The following is a 27716-nucleotide window of genomic DNA, read 5'->3' on the forward strand; positions in this document are numbered from 1 at the left end:
ATTTTGAATCAGGATTTTCGGGAGAGAAGCAGGAAGACCACGACGGGCTGTACTTTGTCATAGAAACCCCTCTCCCTCTATCAGCGATTTCCGTCTGTTTCTGTAGGGCTTTCCTCTCCCGAGCTCCGGCCGTTGTCGACAGACCGAGAGAGAAATGAGACTTTTGACACAACATGCTCTCTTGCAACATCAAAGGCGTCACCAACGGTTTCCCTCTGCGTCTTGAGATCGAGAAATTTGTGGAGAAAGAAGTTGATTTCAGTGCAGAGTTTCTCAGGAACATATTCCCCAAGATGGAATGGAAGGCTCTCGTCAATGCCACTCGATCCATGGGCTACGCTCAACTTCCCGATGAGGTCGATTCACCAATGCTCGACTCCGAAGACTTCTTGAAGAAGTTCCACCACACCCTACTCGAGCTTCGCCTTGAAGAAGGTTTTCTAATCTGCCCGGAGACTGGTCGGCGCTTCCCGATCAACAAGGGAATCCTCAATAGTCTACACCGTGCCGTGCTGGCCCGCGGGCCGCGACGGACTGTGCCGTCATCCCCGGTGGAAACTTTAGGGGTCGGCCCGGCATGGCCCACAGCACAGGCAAGCAGGCTCGTGGCGTGCAGTGCTGGCACGGTGGCCTGGGCCGTGCCAGGCTGCAGGCCGTGCCCTGGACTTGGACCGTGCCAGGGCATTGGGCTTATAAGCCGAACCGGGCTGCACTATTTTTTTTATTTATTATTTTTTTAAAAATTTTGATTTCTTTTTTAAGTAAAATTGTAAAGCTAAAATATTTAACTTTTCTATAAACTTCAGGAATTATAAACTATTTAAAAAATTAAGAAATGAGAAATCTAAGTTATTTAATACATAAATGAAAAAAAATATTTAACCAAATTGAAATAAGAATTGTGGAATAACAAATTAAAAGAAAAATAGGAATTTTATTTCATTTAAATTTGAATGGTATAAATTAATGAATTACAAATACAATGATTGAATCATTGTATACTTGGATAAATGAAATATAAAAATGGAATGAATTAATAAAATATAAAAAATATAATATGGTTATAAATTGAAAATACAAAATTACATTGTTAAAAAAATAAAAAAATATATATCAAATAAATTTTAAAAATTTTACAATAATTTGAAAAAATGAAAATTCTACAAGTAGTCAAATTCATGAATCATCATTCATGACTTTCATCATCTGCTTCGGGTGAAATATCCGGTGTTGTATCATGCCCTCTCTTATCTTGTAATCTATCTTCTACATCTAGCTAATCCTTGAAGTAGATGCATATCTCTATCCTCTCCTCCTTCATAAAGCTTCTTTTGTCATCCGGCACCCTAGTACATGCACTAAAACAAAACTCCAACGGAGCTATAGACATTAGAGAGGTTAGTAGATCACATGCCATGGTGGCGAGAACCGGATAATTTTTCGAGTGTTAACTCCACCAGGCTAAAATATCAAAATTATTTGATACTTCACCTAAATTAGAAAAATTTGATTGCAAATAAAAATTAAGTTCAGTAAATGAATTTATTGTAAAACTATAAGATTTCAGCCTTCTACTACTGGGCTCAAAGTCAGAAGGAGAAGGAGAAGAAGATGATGATGAACAAATTGTAGGAATATTTTCTACGACTTCAAATTTATACAAACTGTACATTTCAAATAATAAATTATTAATTTCTTATTTTTTATTTCCTAATCAATATTCATATTTTCATAATATGTTTCAAGTAAAATATCTAAACCATCTTTCCTAATCCTAGGGTCTAATATTGTAGCTAAACTATAAAGGGGAGAAATGTTCTCCCAATATTTTTTAAATTTATTTTTCATAATTTCAACAATACATTGAAATTGTGGATTATTTCTATATTTGGCAAAACAATCACTAATTATCATTAATTGATGTGGTAAACTACAATTAGTTGGATAATAAATTCTAGATAATTCGTTTGTTGCATCATAAAAATGTTTTAAAAAATCTTTTGTACAAATTGCCATTTTCCAGTCTTCCTCAAATATCATATCATTGACATTTTTAAATTATAAAAATCAGAAAGAATTTGTTTATGAGATATACAACTTTCTAACCTAGCATAGATAGAATTCCACATATGCTTTACATCTAATATACAACTTTCTAAATTAGCAAGTTCTTGTCTCATTTTTTCTTATAAATATCTAAAAGTACCGAAACTAGTCCCCCTCCCAATCTGTGTTTGGGTTGTTTCTCTCCCTTCATTTTCCTCTCACCCATGTGTGAGCAGATGTCTGCTCAAATGGCCCGTAACACCCTTGCTATAATAACTAAAGTCTTTCTTACATTTTTGGCAAACGACCCTTTTTCCCTTCCCCTCAATATCATTTACTTTGAAAACTTTCCAAACCGGGCTACTTAGCTTAGAAGCCCTCCTTTTTCCCCTAGTATCACTACTACCGGGGGTGAAAGTTCCACTTCCATCGACATCAAACACATCGGCATCAGTGCTAGCACTAATACTATCGTGATGCGATTGAATGTCATCCATGGTGAACATGTTGGGGAATCGGTTTTAAGAAGGGCCGACTATTTTTTTAATTCTAAAAAGATAAAAATTAATCTGATTCGACTTTCTCGGATTGTCGGTTCAAAATCTCAATTTGATTTCAACGGTTGAAGCATTTCAACATCCAAACCTCCCAAATTGAGATACTTGAGCTGGTTGAGCAAGTCTTTTTGTTGTTGAAAGTCGAAACTTGAGAGTTGGAGAATGTAGAATCAGACAATCAGCTAATCAAAATTTCTCATATTGCAAATAATTGAGAATGTATGAGTATGAGAGAGAGAGAGAGAGAGAGAGAGAGAGAGAGAGAGAGAATTAAGAGAATTATTGAATTGATGTGATGAGAATGGTGGAGGATAAGGCTATTTATAGGAATTGAAGATAATTCAATTGTTTAAATACCAAAAAAACTATCAGTTATTTAGTTGTTGGGAGGGGTATTTTGGTCATTATAAAGTTACTTATAACTTTACCCAAAATGTCCCCCTAAACTAGTTATTATATAACTGTTGGAGAACATTTATGTCATTTTTCAACTCCCCATAAACAAAATACAAAAATACCTCCTCTAATATGGCTATTTATAACTGTTGGGGGTATTTCTGTAAATCCCCCCAAAAGCTGAAATTAGCCGTTGGGCCTCTTTGGAAGGGAAGCCCAACAACGATGTTCTCGGGCAGGCTGAGCATGGCCTGTTACAGTCCTGACAAGCCATGCCGTGCCGGTCCATGGGCCTATGGACCCTCAAACCCCCGGCCCAACATGACATGGACCTCAATGCCGGGCCTAGCACAGCCCGTTAACCATCGTGTTGCACCGTACCAGGCCGAGGCACCTCTGATCACAAGTAGCAAAGCGAGAGAGAGAGAGAGAGAGAGAACTCCAGTGAAAACTCATTTGGTCTGAAGTAAAATGGATCTAAGATAGACATGGTAAGTTCTGAACGTTTTGAAAAGTTTTGATGAGTTTACTAGACATGGTTATAGACAATTTCCCTATTAAAAAAAATCGTAGTCTACAACGCCCATTGTCTCATTAAGAAATCAACATAAAAAAGGATTTTACAGAGATTATATTCGTGGTCTGACCATCATAATCATAATAATCATTCACTATCACTCTAGGAACGAAGACTACCGACATCTAAGAAACCACCAAGGATGATATAAATTCAAGTTTTCACAGATGTATGCAGATTTAAAACCTTGAACGCAACTCATGCTCTGAGAGAATACATATACAGAATACCAATAATAAATAACCATGTGCAACAGTGCAAGAATGGACATTGATGGAAACCCTAGTAAATGAAGCATACAGAAGGCAGACAACAGCTATCACCATCATGATATAAAAATAACTATTTACAGAAGTTACAAGTTATTAATGTAGTCCGGCTTCGGAATAGCAACAGCTCGGGTGCAGCTGACAGAAGCAATGTTCAGCTAGCTACTCAAAGAAGGCCCAAAATACATGCAGATAGGTGGATCGATTCTGAAAATTGAGAGGATTGCTGATGGTATTGTCCAAATCCCATCACCACATATCAGACCTGAAGCAACCGCTCCTGCAAAGTCATCTGCATCCTTTTTATTTATCCTTTCCCATATGTACAGAATCACAGTCCCAACAAACATGTCTATTGCAAAGTAGGCCCCAATATAGAATGGGATTGCCAATGCCATTGGTACAGGGATGAATTGTGAGACCTTCTTTGGAGTGACGTCCCTCAAAAGGTTTATAATCAAAGCTGCCACAAAGAACCCACAACATATTGCTAGGCAATGCTTGGGCAGTTCAGAGAAGCCTTCAACTCCTAGAATAGCCATTTCCCTGAATATTACTGCATATGGAGCTTTGTAGGGACCATCAGGGGATCCAATATCAAAAGCACTCCAAAACATCCAAAACGTGAGAGGTGCAATGACACACCCCATGGCTGTCCCTATTAATTGGCTTAGAAACATGGACTTCGCTGATGAGAGAGTGAGGTAACCGGTCTTGAAGTCTTGCATGAGATCAGCAGCAGTCGAGACAATGGACATCATCACACCACAGGCGGCTAACCCAGCTATGACCCCACCCTTTGTTCCCACCAATGAAGCAAAGAAGAAAAGGCCAATCTTTCCATACGTTGAGGCCAGGCTCCAGTCTGTGAGACCAGTGCCATATGAGTTGCAGAAGGCAAGAGCAGGGGCGATAATATATGAGCTGAGAACCAGATACCATTTTAGCGGTGGAAAGATGACAGGAATTGTTGCTGTTGATATTGCTGCCAAAAGTATGTATCCAGAAGCTGCAAGCCAGGATGGTATCCTGTCCTGCAAGAATATCTCATCTTTTTTCCTTTGTTCCAAAACCAACTTGGAGCCCTCATCATCTGTAACATCAATTAATATTAACAATCAGTCCACTAAAAGGGTTAATGATTTAATGTGATGTGGGGAAGTAACACATGTATGTCATTTAAAGTTAGCAATTACAATGTACTGAAAAATAAATTATGTAGTGTATGTAACACACGATGAACATGTGTATTATACCATAGAATTACAACTCAAATGATTTTTATTAGGGGTCCTTTGTATTTTAAAGGTATATGCAGGCGAATGCAATGGATATTGCACTAGACAGAATGGAATGACAAAACAGGATTCATGTAGCTGACCCATATGGTTGGGACATGGCTTAGATGATGATGATGGTGATGATACAGGCAAATGTGAAGACCATGCCTGACATATAACTCCCAGCCTGTGAATTTCCTAATGGGAAAATGTTGTAGGGAGATTCTTATTTCCTGAAACTTAGGCTAGTCAACTAGGATTTTAATGGACCTATAAAAAAACTAGGATTGTAATGGGTTCCAAAGGAGCTGCAAACTAATACAAGGAATAGGTCAAATTAATCACAAAAAGAAACTGGGTATGAATTGCTCAATTAACAAAGTATAAATAAAAAACTGAAAAAGCAATCAAGGAAACTACAACATAAATAATTTATCAGTTTATTAACCAAGATGAATTGTAGATGATAGGTAAAATAACCTAACATGATTTTTCAAGTTTAAGAATTTAGGGATAGATTTTAAGGAAAGAAAAAGAGATATTGGAAATCAAACCTCTTCTATAACAAAAAAATCAGCACAAAACTTTTTTCAATTGCTAGATAGCATATAAAAAATCACCAAAACATATAGCTCAAAGAGACGATTTCTTTCCTCCTGGTAACTGGTTTTTTGATCTAACGGAGCTTAAAACAAGGAAACTGACCCTCTGACTTGCAGATTTCCTCGACCACACATTTTTGTATAGATGGTATAGACAGCAAACAATATTTTTTTTTTTGAATTTAATATGTATCCTGGTGTATCTCTAGTGCATGTTGGTTTTCTGTATTCACACTCTTTTTGAATAAAACACATTTATACTTTACCTTTCAATGAAAAGAAAGTCTCCAGATGGTAGTTCTGGATTTAGAATTTAGACTAGAAAGTAGGTATATTTAAGCTCCTAAAATTCAATATACATAAATTTTCAATTCACCTAAACAACTTACACCGGGAAAAAATCATATAACAAAAAGTAGTGATTTTCATTAAAGAACCATATGTTTGCTCTGCTCTGGCCATACTTCCACCAAATCATGTCCAAGAGTTTCGGTTGGAGTTTGGAGTTATGTTATTGTTATGGACGCATTCCTCGGAAAGACGTACCATCGCCGCGGGCAGCAACAGGAACCTAACCCACAACCAGATTAGATTAGATCATCTTGCTTGTTCTTATCTTATCTTGTTAGTAAGTTATCAGATTAGGATTAGTTTATCTTGTTATCAGATTAGGATTAGTTTATCTTATTATCAGATTAGGATTGGCTTATCTTATCCTTAGCAAGATAGAATTGGAAGTCTCCCTATTCAGCAAGGAGACTCCCTAAGATTAGGACTCTTGTAATCTCCTATTTAAGGAGACACCATTATTGAATGAGGATATCGAATATTCAGTCAAGAAAGAAAGTAAAGGAGAGTTAGGTGATCTCTTGAACAAATCACCATTAGGGCGCCTAGATAGGTTCATCAAGAGCGGGGAGGAACAAGGGAAAACAGAGGGTTTCCCCGTGGAACAACCTGTGAAGAAATCCTATTTGCAGGCCCATAACAATTTGGTATCAGAGCCGGTCGTCATGGGAGATCTGCAGCAGCTATCATCCAGGGTCCACGAACTGGAGCATAGGCTCGTAGAAACCAGTAGGGAGGTTTGTGATGTCAAAGACGATGCCCGGGAGCTGCGACGCTTGCTGGAATCGTATTTCTCTAACAGGGAGAGGAATCCAAAAGGGGCTGTAACCACAAACAGCCTCCGACCAAACTTGACAGAGCCGTCTGACGAACAACAACAGCAACAACAGACTTTTCTTGGTCCACAGTAGCAGCAACACCCTCAGCCACAGCAGCCAGACAACCAACAACAGCAACAACTGCAGCAGCAGAAGCAACAACATGATCAACAACAGCAACAGTAGCTTCTCAGAGCAGCTATTACTAGTCCTAGTATAGTTGCCCCTAAACTGGCCCCCAAGTCCTATGGGCCCTTCAAGGTTCTACGACGGATTGGCAGTGTGGCCTACCAACTGAAATTGCCAGAGACCAGTCGGATTCATGATGTCCTCCACATCACCTTGCTAAAACCATTTACGGGTGTTCCTCCGAATCAAGTCCCCTCCCTGCCACCCCTGCAAGATGGCAAACTGATTCCCCAACCTAAAGTTGTCATCTGCTCTCGTTTCAATCAAGGAGTTCTTGAAGTCTTGGTGAAATAGTGTAGCTTACCATCGGCCGAAGCCACTGGATCCCATTGACAGAGTTCCAAGCCACATATCTGGAGTTCGAGCTTGAGGACAAGCTCGTAGTCCAAGAGGGGAGTAATGTTATGGACGCATTCCTCGGAAAGACGTACCATCGCCGCCGACAGCAACAGGAACCTAACCCACCGCCAGATTAGATTAGATCATCTTGCTTGTTCTTATCTTATTCTATTGTTCTTATCTTATCTTGTTAGTAAGTTATCAGGTTAGGATTAGTTTATCTTGTTATCAAATTAGGATTAGTTTATCTTATTATCAGATTAGGATTAGCTTATCTTATCCTTAGCAAGATAGAATTGGAAGTCTCCCTATTCAGCAAGGAGACTCCCTAAGATTAGGACTCTTGTAATCTCCTATTTAAGGAGACACCATTATTGATTGAGGATATCGAATATTCAGTCAAGAAAGAGAGTAGAGGAGAGTTAGGTGATCTCTTGAACAAATCACCATTAGGGCGCCTAGATAGGTTCATCAAGAGCAGGGAGGAACAAGGGAAAACAGAGGGTTTCCCCCGTGGACCGACCCGTGACGAGATCCTATTCGCGGGCCATAACAGTTATCAGGGATGATTGTTTTGGGTGCCTATTATGGAGGGGTGTTTGGATTGCTTAGCTATGGTTTTTTCTACTGGATGATCACTCAACATGCCTAAATAGTAAAGGCATTCTCTGCCAATAATGAATAGAGATGGTATCAAGACTGTCCACTCTTTGTTGGATTCATGTGGTCAAATCACATAAAAGTTGTGTCCATGGAGAAGCTTCATGCTAACCAGCCGTCATCCTTTCTTAATCATAGACTCACCGATTGTGATTGCACTGTTGATCCCATAAGCTGTCTCAAGCCACTAAAAGGAAAACTCTACACTGCCCTGACTAATCTAATCAAATAAAAAGATTAATTGACTAATATTAAGGTGCACCCTTAAATGTTAAGTTTGAGTAAGAATCCTTCTAGGTTGCCAGAAAAGCATGCCACAACATAATTAAGAATCAAGAACTTTGTCACAGAAAATGCCTTTTTCAAGACAAGGAGATGACAATATTTATTGTGCACAAATGAAGATCTAGCCCTTCATAATCCCCATGAAGCAACATTAAAGTTCAATAAGAGTTTAGTGACATAATACAAAGGCCAATAAGAGTTTCCTACCTAGTATCCTTCCATTCCATATTAAACTTCTCAAAATCAATTCTAGAAAGCACAAATAGGCAAAAAAAAAGAGCTGAAGAGCAAAGGAAGAAGGCAAGAAGAAAGACAATAAAGAGGCATCACCTTGAAACTCACTGATAACAGGAAGGTTTTTTTTGGGGCCCTTGTGGCACATTTCCTTTACAGTTACTGCAATTATCTTGATTAAATTATATAAACCATCTCCAAGGATAAGAGATATAGCAATAAAGACCTGGCAATAGTCCAAGCAAATAAAACACCTATTAACATTGAGCTTAAGGAATAGATACTAGGATATAGAAGCTTGAGTATTATCTCAAATTCTTAGACTAGAAGACTAAACTCATAGTTGATAATGACAGAAAAAGTATATTCTTAACAACAAAGGTAGGAAAAGTCTAGTTTAAAAAGCCAAACAGCTCTAGAATGTTGTAACATTCACTAATAGATGCTTCAAGAATTATATGATAAAGTTCTAGACTGCAAGTGATTGTAAATCCCTTGAAACAAGTCGATTACAAAAAGAAAAAAACAAAAAAAGGAAAGAAATAGGGATAAGAAAAATATCCAGATTCTTCAACTACTTTTACGATGCAAATTTGTCGGGATCAAGAAATACTGTAAGCCATCCCCATCCGAATTATTAGAGAAAAATAAAAACCTTTTCATCTTGCTTTTCTTAAAACAGTAGTTACAGGTGATGCTGGAGTACTTGTGGTATCCAAGTGAGAAACTAGACAACATTGCTTTTCTGTAAAATTGATATTATAGGGGAAAAAGGCTTCATTCTTCCCATCAGATATACTGTATTTAAAGTTGTAACAGTCAAGAAACTCTAAGCAACACACAGATATAACTTCAGCAATGTAACAATCTGTTAAAAAGTGATGGATCAGTATAGACAAAAACTGTATAGTAGGCCTGAGATGTGGAATCATGCTTTAAAAAAAAAAAAAAAAATTCACTATATTCCATTTCTTTTCCCTAGCTTCACATTGAACTATTTGTAAAAGGTATATAAAGCACAAGTAATCCCAATTCACAACCAACAGTAAAAACTGGTTCCATAATCAATCCTTAAACAATTTGATGATTTCATCATACCTTATATCCATAGAGTCCTTTGAAGTCATTGTTACCAAGTCCAGCTGGGTACCAGTCTCCGGCATGTTTAGCAATGAAGGGCCAAAGGAAACCCCATGATATAATGGCCCCAAGAAGAACTGAGCAGTTGACTATGTGGGGACAGATAAGACCACATCCAACATAAGTTGGGCTGAAGTCAAAATAAAACCTGCATGAAGGCAAATACAAACAGCTTCAGTCAAATGGGAATTCCAAAGCTGATTGTATGTATTCAATATTTTCATAACCTGATAGTATTTTATTCATTGGATAAATTTTGCATAGATTTGCATTCTTAAAAACAACTCGAGTAAAGCAGAAGAAATTTGCTTCCCTGATGGACCAAGTTTTATCTCTCATGCCTGTAATAAATAAGTTTGAACCATATTTTAGTTAGGTTAGACATGTTAGAGCTCTTGATTAGATGGTGAAATTTTTCTGCTTGGTATGATTTGGATCATGGAAGCCAAGAGGCAGTTTTAGACTCCAGTTAAAGAGCAATCAGGCTTCATGCATATTTGGGTCATACTCATACATCAGACATGTAACTTTCTTTAATTCTGAAATCCCTGCACCCACAGTTTTTTTTAGAAAAGTGAGCAGGCTACAGAAGGCAATGCGTAGCACAAGTGCACAACCCTGGAGAACCATCTACAACATACAAAGGTTCATACTTGTTGGCAATGCGTAGCACAAGTGCACAACCCTGGAGAACCATCTACAACATACAAAGGTTCATACTTCTTGGCTTGTTGCAAATCTCATTGACATTATTGAAGGTTCCCCTAAGAGGATATGAACCCAGGCTTGCTGACCAATCCACTGCTTTATCCATCTCCCTGTGAACATGATAGTACACTACTTCAAATCCAGCATTCCAGCTTCCCTCAAAATCTTGTGGCAGTCCTCTATTATGTCAAGAGTGTTCCAAGGCTTCGATGATAAGCCTTGAGCCTCCCTCTATGCACAGCTTCCTTGCTCCACATCTCACTGTCAGCAGGTGGGCCTCTTTTGCAGCCCTTCAGCTATGTTTATTGTTGTGATACCAGTTGGTTGGGCCTTAATTAGGGCTGTAAGTTGGGTTGCCCAAGTTGAAGAATTGCAACTACATCAGGCTTGGGTTTGGTTTGGGCCCATTGGAAATTTGACAAATTCCAAATCCAACCTGACACAAGTTGCACCCTATTCAAGGATATGGCCCACATGATTCCGAACTAAACACCTAATTGCTGTCTGCAATTAGATGAAAGAAGAAAATATCTGATACAGCTATACACCAATCCAGCTACAGGTATGGAACTGTTATACGAAACCAGTTATCTGCTCCATACCAATACCAAAACCTCAAAAAACAGTTGATTTATTACTTTAATATAGAAATATATGGATCCATACACTTAAATTTCTATCTGAGAAAGGCAAGATGCATACATGTATTACATAAATAAAACATCGTTAAGGAAGAAGGCTACAAGGAGAATTTATCATGAATGCAGCAAATCAATCAAATTTTCAAAAGAAAGAGTTTTACAAGATGAGAGATATCAATAAGGAAAAAAAAAAAAAAAAAGACACCAACAGCCAAGAGTCTTACGTGTTTTTGAATGCTTCCAGGCCAAGGCTGGGGAAATTATCAAAACCACATGAATCACCAATACCACTAAAGAACCACTTAAAGCAACCCCAACACAGACTTATACTTAGATACTTCCCAAGGCAGTGTACCTGTTTCCTGCAATTCATTAACATAAAAGTAATATCATGAGGAACTGTAGGGATGGCTATTTGCTCACAATGTGAGAGTGAGCAGATGACTAGAATCTATTCTCATAAAGAGTGCTTATTGAATATTAACTTTGCCAAATGTATCAAGTATGCCAGAACTATTTCTACCCAGCATAAACCAACTAAATGTGTCACCCTATGATACCCAGACACCTGAACATGGCTAGCATGCCAGAATTGTATCTGATACTTATCAGATATGGATACTTCTACTTGTAATATAGAATTAAAACTTTTAAAATATGTAAAGTAGTATGATTTGAAAAAAAAGAATGTATACTACAAAAATATCTGCATATCTCTAATTGAATTTGTCAAGACATAAGTCTTGAAAAATGGTATTTAGCTTCAAAAACTAGATATGAATGCATGATATAAGCATATTGCATGTGATACCCATACATGTACCTGTATCCAGGATTTTAGGAAATGGAGGGTCATATCCCCATTACCTGTATCCATGTACATGTCTGCACCTATATCTGGACATCATAGATGTTAACCATTCAGAAGAGAAAACCAATGTTGCATAGACTCTCCTAAGTCTGTAGGACAGATGTTTGAGTTTAAACCTCCATGGATTATTGATGGGCACTTCTATGTTACTATGTTACATTTTCCTACATTTATTTGCTAATTTTACATACAGTAACAACTATATACACAATGAAAGTCATTTTTCTATTATTGATAAAAAAAAGTCATTTTTCTATAAAATGTTATCAAGTAACAAAGATAAACTTCTAGATGTGCAAGTAAATGATGAAAAGACTTTCAGATTTTAAAAGACTTTTTTTACTCACCTCTTTAAATACCTTAATTCATTGATTAGACTTAAAGAATAAAATATTTGCATAACTTCCCTTTGTAAGAATAAACTTCGTATGATGCTATCGAGCACAGTTGTAAGAAAAAGCTTCATGTGGGGAGAGATAAGCGGGTTTATCTCTCATTGACTATTTTCTTGTATTGTAATCACAATTTTACTCATTTACATTAATGAAATTTGCAGTTATCGATCAAAAAAATCATATAATACTACTAAAATATTCTGATCTAAGGGCCCATTTGGTTGACAGGAATGGGGGTCTGGAATCGGAATCGGAATAGGTCTTTCTGATTCCAACTGTTTGGTTGGGCGGACTCAGAATCCCATTCCCATTCCTGCTGGAATGGCATTCTCCCATTTGAGGTGATGGACATTCCCTCCCCCTCCCTTGGGAATGAAATCCCATTCCAGCTTATTCCAATTCTGATTCCAATTCCTGTCTGATCCAAACAGTTATGGGACTAAACCATTCCGATTCTGATTCCATGGGATTTTGATTCTGGTTCCAATTCCAGCTGTGAACCAAATGGACCCCAACTTTTATTGCCTGGACGTGAAGCCAAGGTAAATATCGGCATTATATAGTAAAGATACAATGTTAGAATTTGAAAAAATATGGACCGCTTTAATAGCTTGTACTTTTATATAGATGTGTCCACAACTCTGTTTTTGTTTCATCTTGCCAAGTCAGACTCCAAGACATGTCACAATCCATGACTCCATGCCCATGCAACACTGGGGAAAACACAAGATTTCTGAAAGCTTTGAAAGATTAGTTAATTTAGAACATATACTTATATCTATGGATACCATAGTGAAAATATTTGAGTCAATAAAATGAAAAGAATGTATTAATTGCTTACCCTGCGAGCTCAGCTCCTTTAGTTGTGTGAAAACTATTTATCAGCATGGCCGTTGCTGTCCCACTAGGATATGTAAGCTTATAATCCATGACCATTACCTGTTATAACCCACATAAAAACAATAAGAGGAAAGTTTGTCCCTAACAAGTATCCAATGTTTTAAAACGCGGAGGTGTGATGCGAGGCGTTCCACTACCTAGAGGCGTGAAGCGTGGTTCAGAACGCAAGAGGCGTAAGCCTCCTGAACGCAAGCCTCCTTAAGAGGAGGAGGAGGGGGGGTTAGGAGGATGAAGAGTAAGGGAGGATCTCATTTTTTCTTTATTTTTAATAAAAATCTTCTATATTAAGAAGAATAAAGAACATGCCAAAGGCACTGACACCTCTGAGTAAAAAGCATAGTTGTCAAGGCGACAAAGCGCCCTTAGATGCTCACCTCGCCCAGTCACCAAGCAGTTTTGCATAATATATATATATATATATATATATATATATATATATATATATATATTTTTTTGAGATTATAATTATAAAATAGACATTATTAAAGAAAAATAATCATTTTTGTGTTTATAAACTAATTTCTTTTTATTATTTTCTTATTTGTTAGGGTTTAATCAACACAAACATTGCTAACTGTTGTATTGAATCCTCAATGGCTTCAAAATCTGAACCAGTAAGGGAAGAACTTAAAATTTTGTCTAATCAACACATTTCTTAAATATGTTGATTTTCTAGATTTAGGGCCTGTTCATTTGCTCTAAAGTCAGACATCTGAAAGTGCAATAATTACATTAAGAGGTATATTGGTATTGGTGGACTTTTCTTTCCTTTGAACTCTGAATGCAGAGAATGTTGTTCTGATTTTTGAATTTTGAAAGTTATCAAATATCAATTTTGACCCCATATATGAAAGCTTTTGTTTGTCTTTTTGGGGGTATCATTGGAAAACAAAAAGTTGTATGATTGCACTTTAAGAGATAAGAGATAAGAGGAAACAAACAACCATTTTCCTCTTAAAGTTAAAAGATTCCTTTTAAGAGATAAGAGTTAGAGGAAACAAACAGGCCCTTAAACATGAAGTTTATAATTTTCTTAGGAAAATTATGGATAGTTACGTAGTTGTCAAGGCGACGCCTAGGTGACGAGGCGCCCTTGGAGCTCGCCTCGCCCAGTCGCCTAGCAGTTTTGTATATTGTCTTATAAAATACTTTTATATTGTTACTTTTTGAGATTATAATTATAAAATAGACATTATTAAACAAAAATGTTCATTTTTCGTGTTTATAAACTAACTTCTTTTTATTACTTTCTTATTTGTTAGGGTTTAATCAACACAAACATTGCTAACTGCTATATTGAACCCTCAAAGACTTCAGAATTTGAAGTCTAATCAACACATTTCTTTCAATCAACACAAACATTTCTTATTATTTTGTGTTGAAGTCTAATCAACACAAAAATAGGGGTTCAGTCCCATATTTTTTTGAATTTTCTTTTCTTTCTTCTTTTTCTTCTCATAAATATGTTGATTTTCTAGACATAAACATGAAATTTATAATTTTCTTATGAAAACTATGGATAGTTATTAAGGAAAGATGGTTATGGAACCTAAGGAACTACCCGGGATATGTATTTTTCACTTAAAAAAATCTATGGCCTAGGCAACAAGGCGCCCCCCATCACCTAGCCTCGCCTTGGTGTCTTCAAAACTATGGATAGTTATTAAAGAAAGTTGGTTATGGAATTACTTAAAAAAAAAAAAAAAATCCATCGCCTAGTCGCCTAGGCAACAAGGCGCCCCCTTGAAAACTATGGTGAAAAGGTAATTTACAGATAAGATTCCAAGTTTCCAACTGAAATAGGATAGGGACCGTATTCAAAGATTATAGGGGAGTCAAGGAGTTCTAGCTTTGGACAGAGACAGGCACATAATGATTAAACAACAAGGAGAAAGGAGGCTAACACGCGTATATATACGTACCTTACGAAGTGGAACAAGACTGAATAATCCAAGAAAACTAACAACAAACATGAACCCGATCATCCAACTCAAGGCTGGATTTTTAATATCTTCTGCCCGATTTCCCGGGTAATCAACACCTATAAGTTTGTATGTCCTCTCATCCATGGCAAGCATGTATGACCCAAAGCCCCCTGTCACAAAAATACCACTTCATATCAGCACAAGTGATCCAGTGAATGGAACTAATAGGCATCCGATAACCTGTTGAAAGGAATAACAGAAAGGATATTGCTAATCATAATTCCCCAACCAAACAAAAAGGAAAAAAAAAAATACAACATATACGAAGGGTAGAAAATTTATAAGCAAGATGGCCAACATCTGAACCAGATTAGACAACGTTCGGCACAATAATGCCCCAAAGGCCCAAACCAACAAGATTATCAAAGTCCAAAGCGCAGGAAAGCAAACAAAAGGGGGGAAACAGATCAGACGGAAAAGAAATGTGAAATTATGCAATAACAAGTAAAATAAATGAACTCGTTAGATAGTATTACTGTAATAGGAAGTATTTAAACCAGGATAGAGGATTATGACACGGCCAATTCGATCCAAACAGACCCCAAGAGCCTCGAGACTCCAACATCTTGAGCAATAAAGGAGAAAAAAGAGAAATATGTTACCGCTAAACGCCAGGCCATAGCAAGCAACGACACAAGTCTGAATAACAGTATTCTCCTGTCGAGTAAAGGGAGCAATGGAGAACCCTAATTTGGAGAGAAAACCGGTCCAGGACTTGACAAAGAAGAAACCGAGCAACCCAGCAGCGACATTGAGGGAAGGTATTATACCAACTGTTAGGTTGAGTTTATGCGTGATGATACAGAACAGAGTCCCTAGGAACATGCTTACTACCAGCCCTCTGATCGTGATCTGATCTTTCCATGGCGGTATTGGCATCTCCTTGGAAGCCTCCGATTCACCACCTACCGTCACCTTCTGTGGTTCCAGGAGCAACGGCTCCGAAATCTCAACTCGGGTGTTTTCCATCCCCATCCTGCGCTCTCCCTCTCTGTCTCTCTCTCTCTCTCTCTGCGTGTTAGGGTTTCGGATTTACAGAAATTATAGGTGGCCTGGCCTTCTCTACCGTCGTTGGGTATCAGTTTTCCTTATTTATAGAAGTTGTGTTGGAATTGATGATGGATGAGCATTTGCTGCAGCAGGAAGCAATCGTACAAAGCCCACCGGCTGAACCTGAAATGGTTGTTTGATGGCTTCCATCCGTTCAGACTTTCAGAGACAGGCGAGGCATTGACGATCCGGTGACTCGTAGATATTAGTGCATATATTTAAAGTACAAGTGGATGTCATCGTCCCACTTCAAATCTCTACCGCTCACTCTTCCGACTTTATTTGGCCTTCTATTGACTATTATTTTGCCACCTCTTCTCCCTTTTTTTTCTTATCTTCCATCAATAATTCGAGTTGGGCTTTAGCCTGCAGTCTTTACAGCCTTTCATTGAGAATACATGGATACATCAGGCCCCACAATACACGGTTGAGATGTATTGTGGGGCGGGGCGCTGATGTAAACTTATTCGTTTATACTGGATATGATTATGATGTTAGTCAGACTCGTGTCAAGATAAAAAATTAAAGTCAGTTTTCTATTTCGGGTCTATTTCGTTTTCGTCACGGGATTTGTCTATCCCCATCAGCGCGCTTTTTAGTTTTTATCAATTATCATCACTGACCCAAGAGCTTCCTTTTCGACTGGATCTCCTGTAAATAAAATACATTCCAAACATCCTATTCTCACACCACACATCTCTCATTATGAAATTGGATGGACGAAGATTTGAATTCCAGGCCCCCCCTACTACTAGCCCTCTCCCCCTATAAACCACAGCATGTGAATTTGGCATCATTTCATGTGAGGATGCATCTCTATCATAAAAATTTGGGAACCGTCTATGTGAGATGAGATGTGTATACTGGAAACACTAGTGATACAAAGTAATAGAGGTTTTTGGATGGACGTTACTAGCAATGTATTATGGTCACCAAATTTGGACTCTTATTTTTTCACCACTGTTTTGCATTTGAAAACACTAAAGGTGGAAGAGATGAACAATGAATAGGGAAATCCCCAAAATACAAAATCGAGCCGATTTATAATTAGGGCTGTTGTCAAGTCGAGCCGATCTAAACTTTAGCATGTCTTTGTTCAACTCGATTAAAACACTATTAGTTTTTTTATAATTTCCTTTTCCTATGCTACAAGAGATCATGCTCATTAGATCACAACCCTCCCTTTCTTATTTCTATCAAAGAAAAAACAAAAGAAACAAATAACTATTCCTTTCTTCAAACTTATGTGCTTTGTTGATTTATTTTTAGAGAAATTTACTTGAACTCATGAATTCAGAAATAGGTTTGAGCATCTCACATATAAATAACAAATGGATGCCCAACATGCAATTTAGTTTTACAATAAATTTGATGTGTCAAATATGAATACAACTTATTGTACCATGACTGATTTACAAAAGGAATCTCGTTCAACGACATAACTAAGAAGGAAACCTTGATCAATGTTGTTGGATTTGTATGAGTATTAGACTAAAGACAGCCATTAGAACTAGGAATTAACTATCCCTTTACGTCAAACCATTGGTGACTCACCCAAGAGATGCTACCACTAGAGCTCAATTTGGAAATAACATAAATGTAAATATGTAAGGTGTAAAACCTTGTATTTCATATTATTTTGTATGTATTTACACTATTAGGCTCAATTAGAAAATAGAATAAATGCAAATATGTAAGGTGTAAGACCTTGTATTTCATATTATTTTGTATGTATTTACATTATTAGGCTCAATTTGGAAGAAGTATAAATACAAACATATACAATACAAATACATACAAAATAAAAACTCCAACTTCGGTAAAATTATTTTGAATAAAAACTCCAACTTAGAAGGGAACAAAATTATGCAAGGAAAAGACTCCCAATGATGAAAAAGAAATTAAAGAAAATGAGAACAAATACATATGCTCAAACATATGATATTCTAGTATAATTGAGCATATGCAAAAAGTATTTATAGTTAATGATGGAGGAAGATTTGGTCCGACCTCTTGGCCACCCAACACGTGGAAGCAACCAAGGGTGATCTGACAGGAGTGATAGCTCGACATTAGTAGTGCGCTCAAGGCGCGAGCTCCGAGAGGAGGAACCAGCGGTCCGAGCTCCCCAAAAGGAGTCTGAACTCTCCCTTTGATCCTGAGCCTTACGAGGAGTGCAAATGGTAACAACCCGAACTGGCTCACCCCAAGGCAGTTCGGGCCACACTTCTATTCGAACTCAAGACTTCACCTTGCACACCACTTTGGCACTTCGTCTCCAGGATGCCGAACTAAACAACTGTACTTGACACCAAAGGAGTTTGTATCCTAAGGCGGCGTGCCTGACTGACTTAGGATCTAATGCTTGACAGTCGCACTTTAATGGCCACCTGCCACCGCCACCTCCAGTTACAGAGATGGCTCCGACAAAGAGAGCAGTGGCGGTTGTCTGCCCCAGCAGAGGTGATGACACCCGAACTAGCAGAATTGCAGAGGTAATGATACCTGACCTGACAGAAGCTTTGGAGGGAGTGCGCGAAGTGGTTATAAAAGGCCCTCTTCCCCCCAAGAATGGAGGTACGTGATAACTTTGCGCCATCTGGTTTTTTATCTTACCTTTGAGAAAATACTAACTTGAGCTTCGGAGCACTCTCACCGGATTCCTCCTTAGAGACTACTCGCTTTCTTCCCCGTTTCAAGCACCTTTCGCTCCAGTCAAAGGCAAGACCGTTGACAGCTAGGACCGATCGGATTGCACTCCATCAATTAATATCAAAGTAACATTGGAAATTACATATGCTCTTCATTTAGATTTAATTTCATAGTAGCCAATTGATTTATCAAAGCTTGAAAATCACTCAAATGTTCAAACATATTAGTCCCATATTTATATCTCAAGTATGCAATTTTTCTAATCAAAGCAGTCTTGTTTAAGCCTGTTTTCTCTTTCATACATAGACTAATTTTTTCCATAAAACATCAGCCTTAGTTTCTTGTGCAACATGGTGAAAAATACTATGGTCGATCTATTGTCAAATTTGGCTTACAATTTTCCTATGCATAATTCTCCATTCATCACTTGTCTTGTCACTTGGCTTTACTTCATCACCTCTTATGGGTAGGTACAAATCTTTGCAATAAAGAATGTCCTCCATTCTGGGTTTTTAGATGACATAATTCGATGAGTTCAATTTTATCATAACACTCGAGGATTTCTTCATTTATATCAACACAAACAATTAATTTAAGCTAACAAAGTCTGATACCATTATTGGGGAAGATGCACTACAGTAGCATAAATAAGTGTGAAAAGTAATATCAAGAGAGTAATAAACTTTTCCCTAAGTTTGTGTGTTAAAGTGGGTTTGTCAACAATAATGGAAATAGATAAACAATTCAGCAAAGTAAGAGAAAATACAAATAATACACCAAAATTTTTACATGAAAAAACCCAAAATTAGAAAAAAAACCAAGAGACCTATGGTCCGTAAAAGTCTTCCACTAATTCAGAAATTAGTGGGTACAATAGTCATCTCCATTAGCAACTAGAAGTTTATAGGCATTAAGGAAATAATTCTTGGCTCACAAGTATAACATTAACATCACCAAATATAAGGTGGATTCAACAAGAATAAAGGTTTGGTTCTCACTAAGTTGTTGTAAATATGAAATTGAGAAGAAAGGAAGAGACAACCAATCTAAACTATAGTGAGATTTTTGAATCCTTAAACAACACTTAATCACATCAAGAACGGGCTTGAAAACACATCCAAACTTGACCTTGAATGAAATAAAAATCAGCTCTTTCTTCTCTTTTTCACAAAACTCAAAACCTAGAAAAAAAAAACCCTTGGTTTCTTTTTCTCTTCTTTCTCACTAGGGTGGGCCCCTCATATGGAGTGGACCCGAACCCAACCAAAGAAGGCTTACCCTCGTCCTTCAGTGCCAAAATCTCCACAGAAGATAAATTGCACATTTCTTGTGTACTACCTTGACCATAAAGGGTTTGAATATCAAATTGGAGAACCGGAGCATAGACAGGTTTTCCACTTGCTCTTTACCTAAATAGTGGTTGAAACACATAATCATGATTAGAATTAGAATACCCCCTAGTTCATTAATGAAGGAAAAAATATACTATATATTGTTAAGGAACATGACCCGAGAATTTGATGTTCTGCCAAGTATTGCTTTAGCTCTCTTGTCAAAGCAGCAGAGGATTCAGAATCCCGACCAAAGGGTTTCTCCACAATGACTCTAGTCCATCTTCTAGCAGAAGAAGAAGCTGACAAAATTGCACCAGTTACAATATTGATAAATATATTTGGTGGATTGAAAAATAAAAAAGGCGGTTCGACACCCTAACACCCTGCATAACAAATTTGTTATTGTCAAATTTACTAAAGCAAAGAAAATCAATACAAAAACATGGTAAACAATGACATATCAATAATCCATGCAAATAATCCGTAAAGGTTCTAGAATTTCTTCCTCCCAAATAATCCATTTATTGCAGCCATTTTTTCTGCAATTTTTGTATCGTTGTCCCATTACAATTAAACCATAAAAATCCATATAGCTTGTGCAGTTTTTAATGAAAATTAGAACCTTGTCAGAATTCCATGTGTAAGCATTCATATATATATATATATATATATATATAAGGCCCAAATTTATTCCTCAGGATGCTCTTTTCTAACATGTTCTTGTTTTTAGTTTTTAAATTTTTTCATTTAATGGTAAATTCTGTTTCGAATAAATGCACTGTAATGGAAGGATAATCACCTAGAAAATGCTAGAAAGCTCCCAAACCCAGTGTATTCAAAGCTAGTGCTGCCGGGGGGGGGGGGGGGCGGAGGCTCCTCCTCAACCCCCAGCATATCTCTACTAAAAGAAAGGGTGGAAACTTTCTATATTGGGAAACATCTGTTCCAGAGCTCATATCCAGTTGAAATGATGACTAAAAAACGGCTTAGGTGACGGTGCTGTAGGAAGGCTTGGAAAATTTCTGGAAATAAGAAAATATTACCCAAAAAGTAGAACCATTTGGAAAAATACTCTCATAACAATATTCACTTACTTGCTTGGAGACTCTTGGGTCTGGCCGTAGGGGTCCTGATAACCTTGAGCAGATGACCTTTCACCATTTGATCTATTTCTGAGCTTTATAAAGGTTTCAACAGAACTTTTCTCCATTATCCAAATTTATGCCACAAAACAGATAGAAACAATGTTTCAAGCCGATATCCATATCAGTTGATCACCATTCCATGACCCACTCAATAGTGCTATAGGTCCTTTAAAAATAGAGGATACAGTAAAAAGTTGCAGCCTTAAAGCGCCCTTGGGAATGGAGAGTTTGCCTTTTATTTATTTAGGCTCTGTTTGGTTGATAGGAATAGGGGTATGGAATTCCAACTGTTTGGTTGGGTAGAATCTAAATCCCATTCCTATTTCTGTTGGAATGACATTTCCTCATTATGAGTACATGGTTTACTTACAATTTTATGTATTTTTTGTATGGATTTTATGCCAATTTGATTAAATTTTACCCCATCATAGCTCGATTTCAAGAAAGATTTTAGGGGAAACCAATTCAAGGAAAAGAAGGCATAAAACATGAAAAAAGAGCCAAAATTAAATTAATTTAGTCCAATCCAGCCAAGAGAGTAATGAAGGAGTAATTGGTCCATGCATTTCATGCTACACTCTTTAGGAGAACCCAAAGAGAGAGCCTAACAAGAAGGTTAAGTTCGGCCCAGCAAAGAGGAGGCCCATTTCAGCCCAATAGCAGCTTAAAGTGCAGCCAAAATATTTTCAAAACTCAGCTAAGTTGCAGCCCAAAGTGTAGCCCAAAGGGAGCAAGGGGTGGCAACTTCTAGAGGCTTCAAGAAGGAGAAAGGGGGCAACACTCTAGAAGGCTCAAGAGGGGTGAAGTGCACCCAATTCTAGAAGCTTCAAGAGAGGCCTCTAGACTCCTTAAAAGCCTATAAAAGGAGGTTTTTTGAAGGGAGAAGGTGTTCAATTGCTAGAGTTCAAGGCTCTCTTTCCCTTGAGTTCAAAATTCTTGAAGAGGAGAGGAGAAAGAGTTAGGCGCAAGAAGAAGAAGGGCTGAAGAGATCCAAGCAACCAAGGAGAGAAGAAGGTGAGTTCGAATTGGGGAAAGCTTGATTGAGAGATCTATGTTCTATTTTTACTCAATTTTTGTCTTCTTTGAATTTAAATTCAGCTTTAATTCATGTAATTTCTTTTTATTTCTTTCATTTCTTTCTTGTTGTAATGAAATTCAGATTATGTAATTAGGTTTCTTGAATTATTCGAATGTACTAGATCCAATCTTGTTGTTTCTTGAAGAGAGAAGGAATTGAAGAACTTATTGGCCGAATTATTCTCTTACAAATCCATATGTGAAATTTTAGATATGAGATTTGTAATATCTGAAATTGCTTGAGAAAGAATTCAGACATTCTTATTTTGGCTTGGCCGATTTTTTCTAGCTCTTGGAATTTCTAGAGTGCTTGAGAGAGACTCTAGAAATTTAGATTTGCTATTCAAGAACCAAATTGCATGCAAGGTTAGAGATAACTTGCACAATTTAGTTGATGATCAATTCAAATATGAGTTAATGCCCTTAAAGTATTTGATTTAATGCATGCATGAATGATTAGATTTTTTATAAAGATATAAGAATCATCATTCATTATAAGATGAACATGCGCTTGAAAGACGTTGTTCATTGCCTTGGGATTTCACAAAATCAATGATAAATCATCTTCCATTTGAATGATCCAAGATGGTTGATTGCTAAATCATGAATTTAAATTTTTAGCTTACTCTTTCAACTTGAATGCAAGGTGATTGAGCCAATGCTTATTAGATAGTTTGTAGTTTAGAATTTCAGATTTGAATAAATTGTAGTATTCGATTAATCAGATAAGAGCTGGTTGGTTTAATATTAGCAGTTGCTACCTAAATTCTTGCGGGAATGATACTCTACTCATCTCTTAATTATTTGAGCGGCTAGTGCACTTGCTAGTGCTACAATGACCAACCACCTCATTTCCCTATCTCTTTCTTGGGAATGAAATCCCATTCCTGCTGACTTTTATTTTCATTCTCATTCTTGTTTGGACTAAACAAACTATGGGAATGGACCATTCTAATTTTGATTTCAACTATAAGTCAAACAGACCCTTAATACTTCTGATTTTTATTTAGAGTAGGCACACCTTAAGTCCTAGTAATGTACTTGAAAATAATAAAGAAGCAAACTGTTAAAATTAACACAAGCCTTTAGTGGTGATATTGATAAACATGTGTTATTAGGTTCTTGCATGGACAAAAACATGAAGTGTATTGGCAGTATTATTCATGAACTAAATAATATAACTGCATATGACAAAGTGGAGGTACATGCTACAAGAAACCCCATAACATCGACATTTTACAATGTAAACTAAACATACTACTGCATCTTGATGTAATCCTAACTTACCCTTCCAAAACTAGGAAGCGATCGAGTTGTTCAAATCTTATTATAGTGAACCCTCAAGGATAGCTAAATATTTTGGTGTTTGAAAGAATTTTAACTTTGACAACCATGAAATTTTGGTTTGAAACAAGAAAGAAATTTCTCTGAGTGAAATAAGTTAGAATCATACTGGCCTCTTATCAAAGGGTCTTGCTAACCATGTCTCTCAGTTCTGTATCAGTCATCTTACTCCAAGCGTAACCAAAAATAGTAAGTGCTGCAACCCCAAAGATATACCAACAGTGGTCCACTCGTAACACAGAAAATAATAACATAAAGATTAACAGAAGATTATTAATAACATAAGTTACTATTGATGTTTTCCTTTGCTGCTATTTTTCATTTATATGGGTAGTCATGTCTCATGTGCACCCTGCTCTGTCACATTTCGGTAAAAGTGTGTAGAACCCCCAATTTCTATTTCTCTTTACTCAACGCCAACCCTCCCTCCATCTTTCTCTTTGTCGAAGCCCTCTCTTCTAACGGCTGAAGCTTCAAATTCTAGCTAGGTAAGTCACCATTCATGGCACACAGGTGTCTGTCATCTTCGGCATACAGGATACCCTTCACATCAGTGCCAAGTCACCTCATCAACGCATGGTCATCTTGCATTATGGTTGTCCCCCTTTAGCATGTAAGAGTGCCTCCCATGGACCGGTCTGAGCCAGAAGAGTGCCCCAACCATTGGACTTGAAGTCATGATCCAGTGCTACTAACTTTGGTGGAGTCATCCCATCTGACAACTCCTAGCCTCTAAGCACAGAAAGACTTGTCTTGGCCTACCTTGGCCTGGACACCGCACGGGTTTCTTCCACTTTAGAACTACCCCCGTGACAGTTGTGTGCCATTGTTGGGGGTGTTTTTCAATGTGAACCATTTTATTTGTTGCCAACTTCAAAAACAAAACGAAATTAGCTGGTTAAAAGCAACTTGTTGCTTACTCCAAAAACCAAGATAGTGTATTCTTGGTTTTATTATATGAATATATAATTTTTTGTTTTCAAACTTGAAACAAAAAATGTATTTTTTGTTAAAAAAACTTGTTTTAATATCGTGTTCTATATACAGATCACAAAATTTTTAAAATACAAAATTTGTTTTTTAATCATTTGTTTGATGGGTTAAAAACATGTATTATTTTTAGAAAAAAAACCAAATTGTTTATTTCTTTTTGATTTGCAAAACAGAAACACGGTTCAAGAGCTTATTCACTGATTTGACGATTCTAAAAACAAATAAAAACAAAAGCATTCATATATAATGAAAAAAAAAAAACACACCCATTGTAACGGTTTTCTAGCCATACATAAGACGTTTTGGTGGACTTGCATGCAACATGCAAATTAATTAAGACGTATATATGCTTAAAGGCCAAAAGATGCAAGTCCTGATAACTACAATATCAATCTCCTTATTATTATTCTTCTTTTTTTTTTTTTGTTACGGATTCAGCAGGGATCATCCAAGCAAACAAGAAAGTAGAGTACAGCTGGAGAGAGAGAGAGTGAATTGTGTTTGGTCTCCAACACCGAGACAGCAAGCAGACAGGCACTAGCAAGCAAACAGAATCAATAAAAACTGAAAAACTAAAGAGAAAGCAACAAAGGAACCTAAGAAACTACACCTATCTATTACCAGTACCCGAAATAAAATCAAAATTCAACTTCAGAATATTTGACAGACGTTCTGGAATACAAACACTTGACTTGAAAGACGAAACTAAACCAGCCTGCGCTGCTTCATGAGCTGCACTGTTGGCTTTCCTCGGACAGAAAGAGTTGTAGTTTCTTCTCCTAGCAATTTCTCTTATATCTCTGCAGCAAAACATAATCTCAGGATGATCACTATCAGCTTTCTCTTTTAGAGCATTCACAATACAAGCATTATCTGACTCAAAACAGACTTCTGACATGTTCACAAAATTAGCAAACAATGCAGCTTCCTTGATAGCCTTTGTTTCCGCCATTAATGGGGAAGAAACTTTGATAGGTCCGTAGTCTGCTCCCCAACAAAAGCTTGCATGATCACGCAATTTAAAACCAAAAGAGGCCTGTCTGGATGACAAAAAACCACCATCAGTATTCACTTTCAGGCTTTCAGATTTCCAAGACTCGGTGGTACCCAAAAAGCATTCTCCCTAAGCTGTTCAGCTTTGGAACAACTTTCGGATTTCCGCTGCAAGAGAAGATATTTCTCCGCTGTTGACCTGCGAATAGATGCAATAATAGATGGCCGATTTGAATCTTCCTTATAAAAAACAAAGCCGTTTCTGTTTTTCCACATACCCCAGAGTACCATAGCTATTTCAACTAATTTGTCCATCTGGGATTTACGCACATTCACACAAATGTGAATCAGCCGGTCAAAAAAGTTCTGAAAATAAGTACCTGATTAATACCACAGCCTGAACCTAACCAAATACATTTTGGTTTATCACCGAGAAGAAGAGCATGAATTACAGTTTCAGCTGCACCACATCTGTCATAGATGTCTGAAACCCCGATGCCTTTAAACAGGTTATTTTTAACAGCAACTCCATTAACACAACACTTCCAAAGGAAGCGTTTTATTTTTGGTTCAATGGGGGAGTTTCCACAAAAGGGTCCAAAAACTTTTTCTTCACTCAAAATTAATAGTTTGATGTTCTTCCTCTTCCTTCAATTGTTTACTAATGAAATGCGCAGATGTAACAAAGAATTTCCCATTTTTACTACCCATCCAAATGATTTTGTCATTTCAAGTATTAGAAGGAATGTGCAGCTCAAAGACCTTTTGATCTAACGTTGGGGGCAGGAGATCATTTCCCAGAATCCAATGATCACCCCAGACCTTTATTTCCATCCCATTGCCTACTTTCTAGCACATTCCTTTTTTTAAACTTTTATTCCCTCTAGAATACTCCTCCAGACCTACAAAGGCCTGTTTCTTAGGATTGCCCGGATGAAGTTTGTTTCAAGGAGCCTTTAAGATTCTTGCCCACAGACTTGTTGTATCAAAACACAGTCTTCAAGCAAGCTTAGCCAACAAAGCTAAATTGAATGGGCCTGGCTCTCTGAACCCTATCCCTCCATTTGACTTATTATTACTTATCTGTTTCCAACCGACCCATCTTATTTTCCTCCTATCTTCCCTATCTCCCCACCAGAATTTCTTTTGAATTTTCTCCATGGCATTACAAACACTTTGGAATTAGAAATTAGGACATGTAGTAGGTTGGGATAGCTGTAAGAACTAACTTCAGAAGAACCTCCTTTCTTACCTAGGACAGGAGGGAACCTCTCCATCCACAAGCTCTATTCGTCATTCTCTTAGCTAAGCACTCAAACAATTGAGTTTTCTTCCTATCAATGAGAGGGTGAGAGCCTAAGTACACTGATGACTTTTCTACTTATTTTATATTTAGACACTTTGAGACCATCTTTTTGAATATGTAGTGCAAATTACGACTAAAGAAAACTTTTGACTTTTGATAATTCACCTTTGCCTAAAGGCTCTTTCAAAGAGGGAGATGGCCTCTAACAGAACACTTGCTTCTTTAATATTTGCCTTAGAGAAAATATAGCTGTCATTTGCATAAAACAAATGAGTGATAGTTGGGGCAAAATTGAAGATTTTAATTCCAAAAATCTCATTTTGGGCAGCCTTTTGCTTTAGAATAGAGGAGAAAACATCAAATCACAATAAAAATAGGTAAGGAGAAAGTGGGTCCCCTTGTTTAAGACCTCTTTGGGGAAAGATTCTTTTTGAATGAGAGACATTCACTAGTATCTGGTAAGATACTATAGATACACAATTCATTACCTAATAGATCATTTGCTCCCAAAGCCCAATTTTTTCACAATTGATTTTAGAAAATTCCATTCCACTCTGTCGTGGGCTATGAAGTACATTACCT

General features: G+C 37.2%; 1 protein-coding gene across 1 annotated transcript; it reads right to left on the bottom strand.

Moving 5' to 3' along the window:
• Window positions 1-3782: 3782 nt before the first annotated feature.
• Window positions 3783-16574, bottom strand: LOC148853464 (putative metal-nicotianamine transporter YSL6). The gene is made up of 7 exons (XM_088982883.1): window positions 15843-16574; window positions 15178-15350; window positions 13197-13294; window positions 11314-11451; window positions 9699-9888; window positions 8697-8826; window positions 3783-4938 (listed from the first exon to the last, which is right to left on the bottom strand). Exons 1-7 carry the CDS (start codon window positions 16213-16215, stop codon window positions 4004-4006), a joined length of 2037 nt encoding a protein of 678 aa, XP_088839009.1. The 5' UTR covers window positions 16216-16574; the 3' UTR covers window positions 3783-4003.
• Between the last annotated feature and the right edge of the window lie 11142 nt (window positions 16575-27716).

The sequence above is a fragment of the Nelumbo lutea genome, chromosome 4 (assembly GCF_056320005.1).
Source record: "Nelumbo lutea isolate HS-2025 chromosome 4, American lotus-T2T, whole genome shotgun sequence".
Taxonomy (NCBI): Eukaryota; Viridiplantae; Streptophyta; class Magnoliopsida; order Proteales; family Nelumbonaceae; genus Nelumbo; species Nelumbo lutea.

What these genes read in the sequence shown, in the direction of transcription:
- LOC148853464 (XM_088982883.1), bottom strand. Translation starts at nt 16,215, where the DNA reads ATGGGGATGGAAAACACCCGAGTTGAGATTTCGGAGCCGTTGCTCCTG. An exon ending in GTCTTGTTCCACTTCGTAAG is followed by an intron (nt 13,295 to 15,177) that starts GTACGTATATAT and finishes GGGTTATAACAG; the next exon opens with GTAATGGTCATGGATTATAA. An exon ending in CTGGAAGCATTCAAAAACAC is followed by an intron (nt 9,889 to 11,313) that starts GTAAGACTCTTG and finishes GCCTTCATGCAG; the next exon opens with GTTTTATTTTGACTTCAGCC.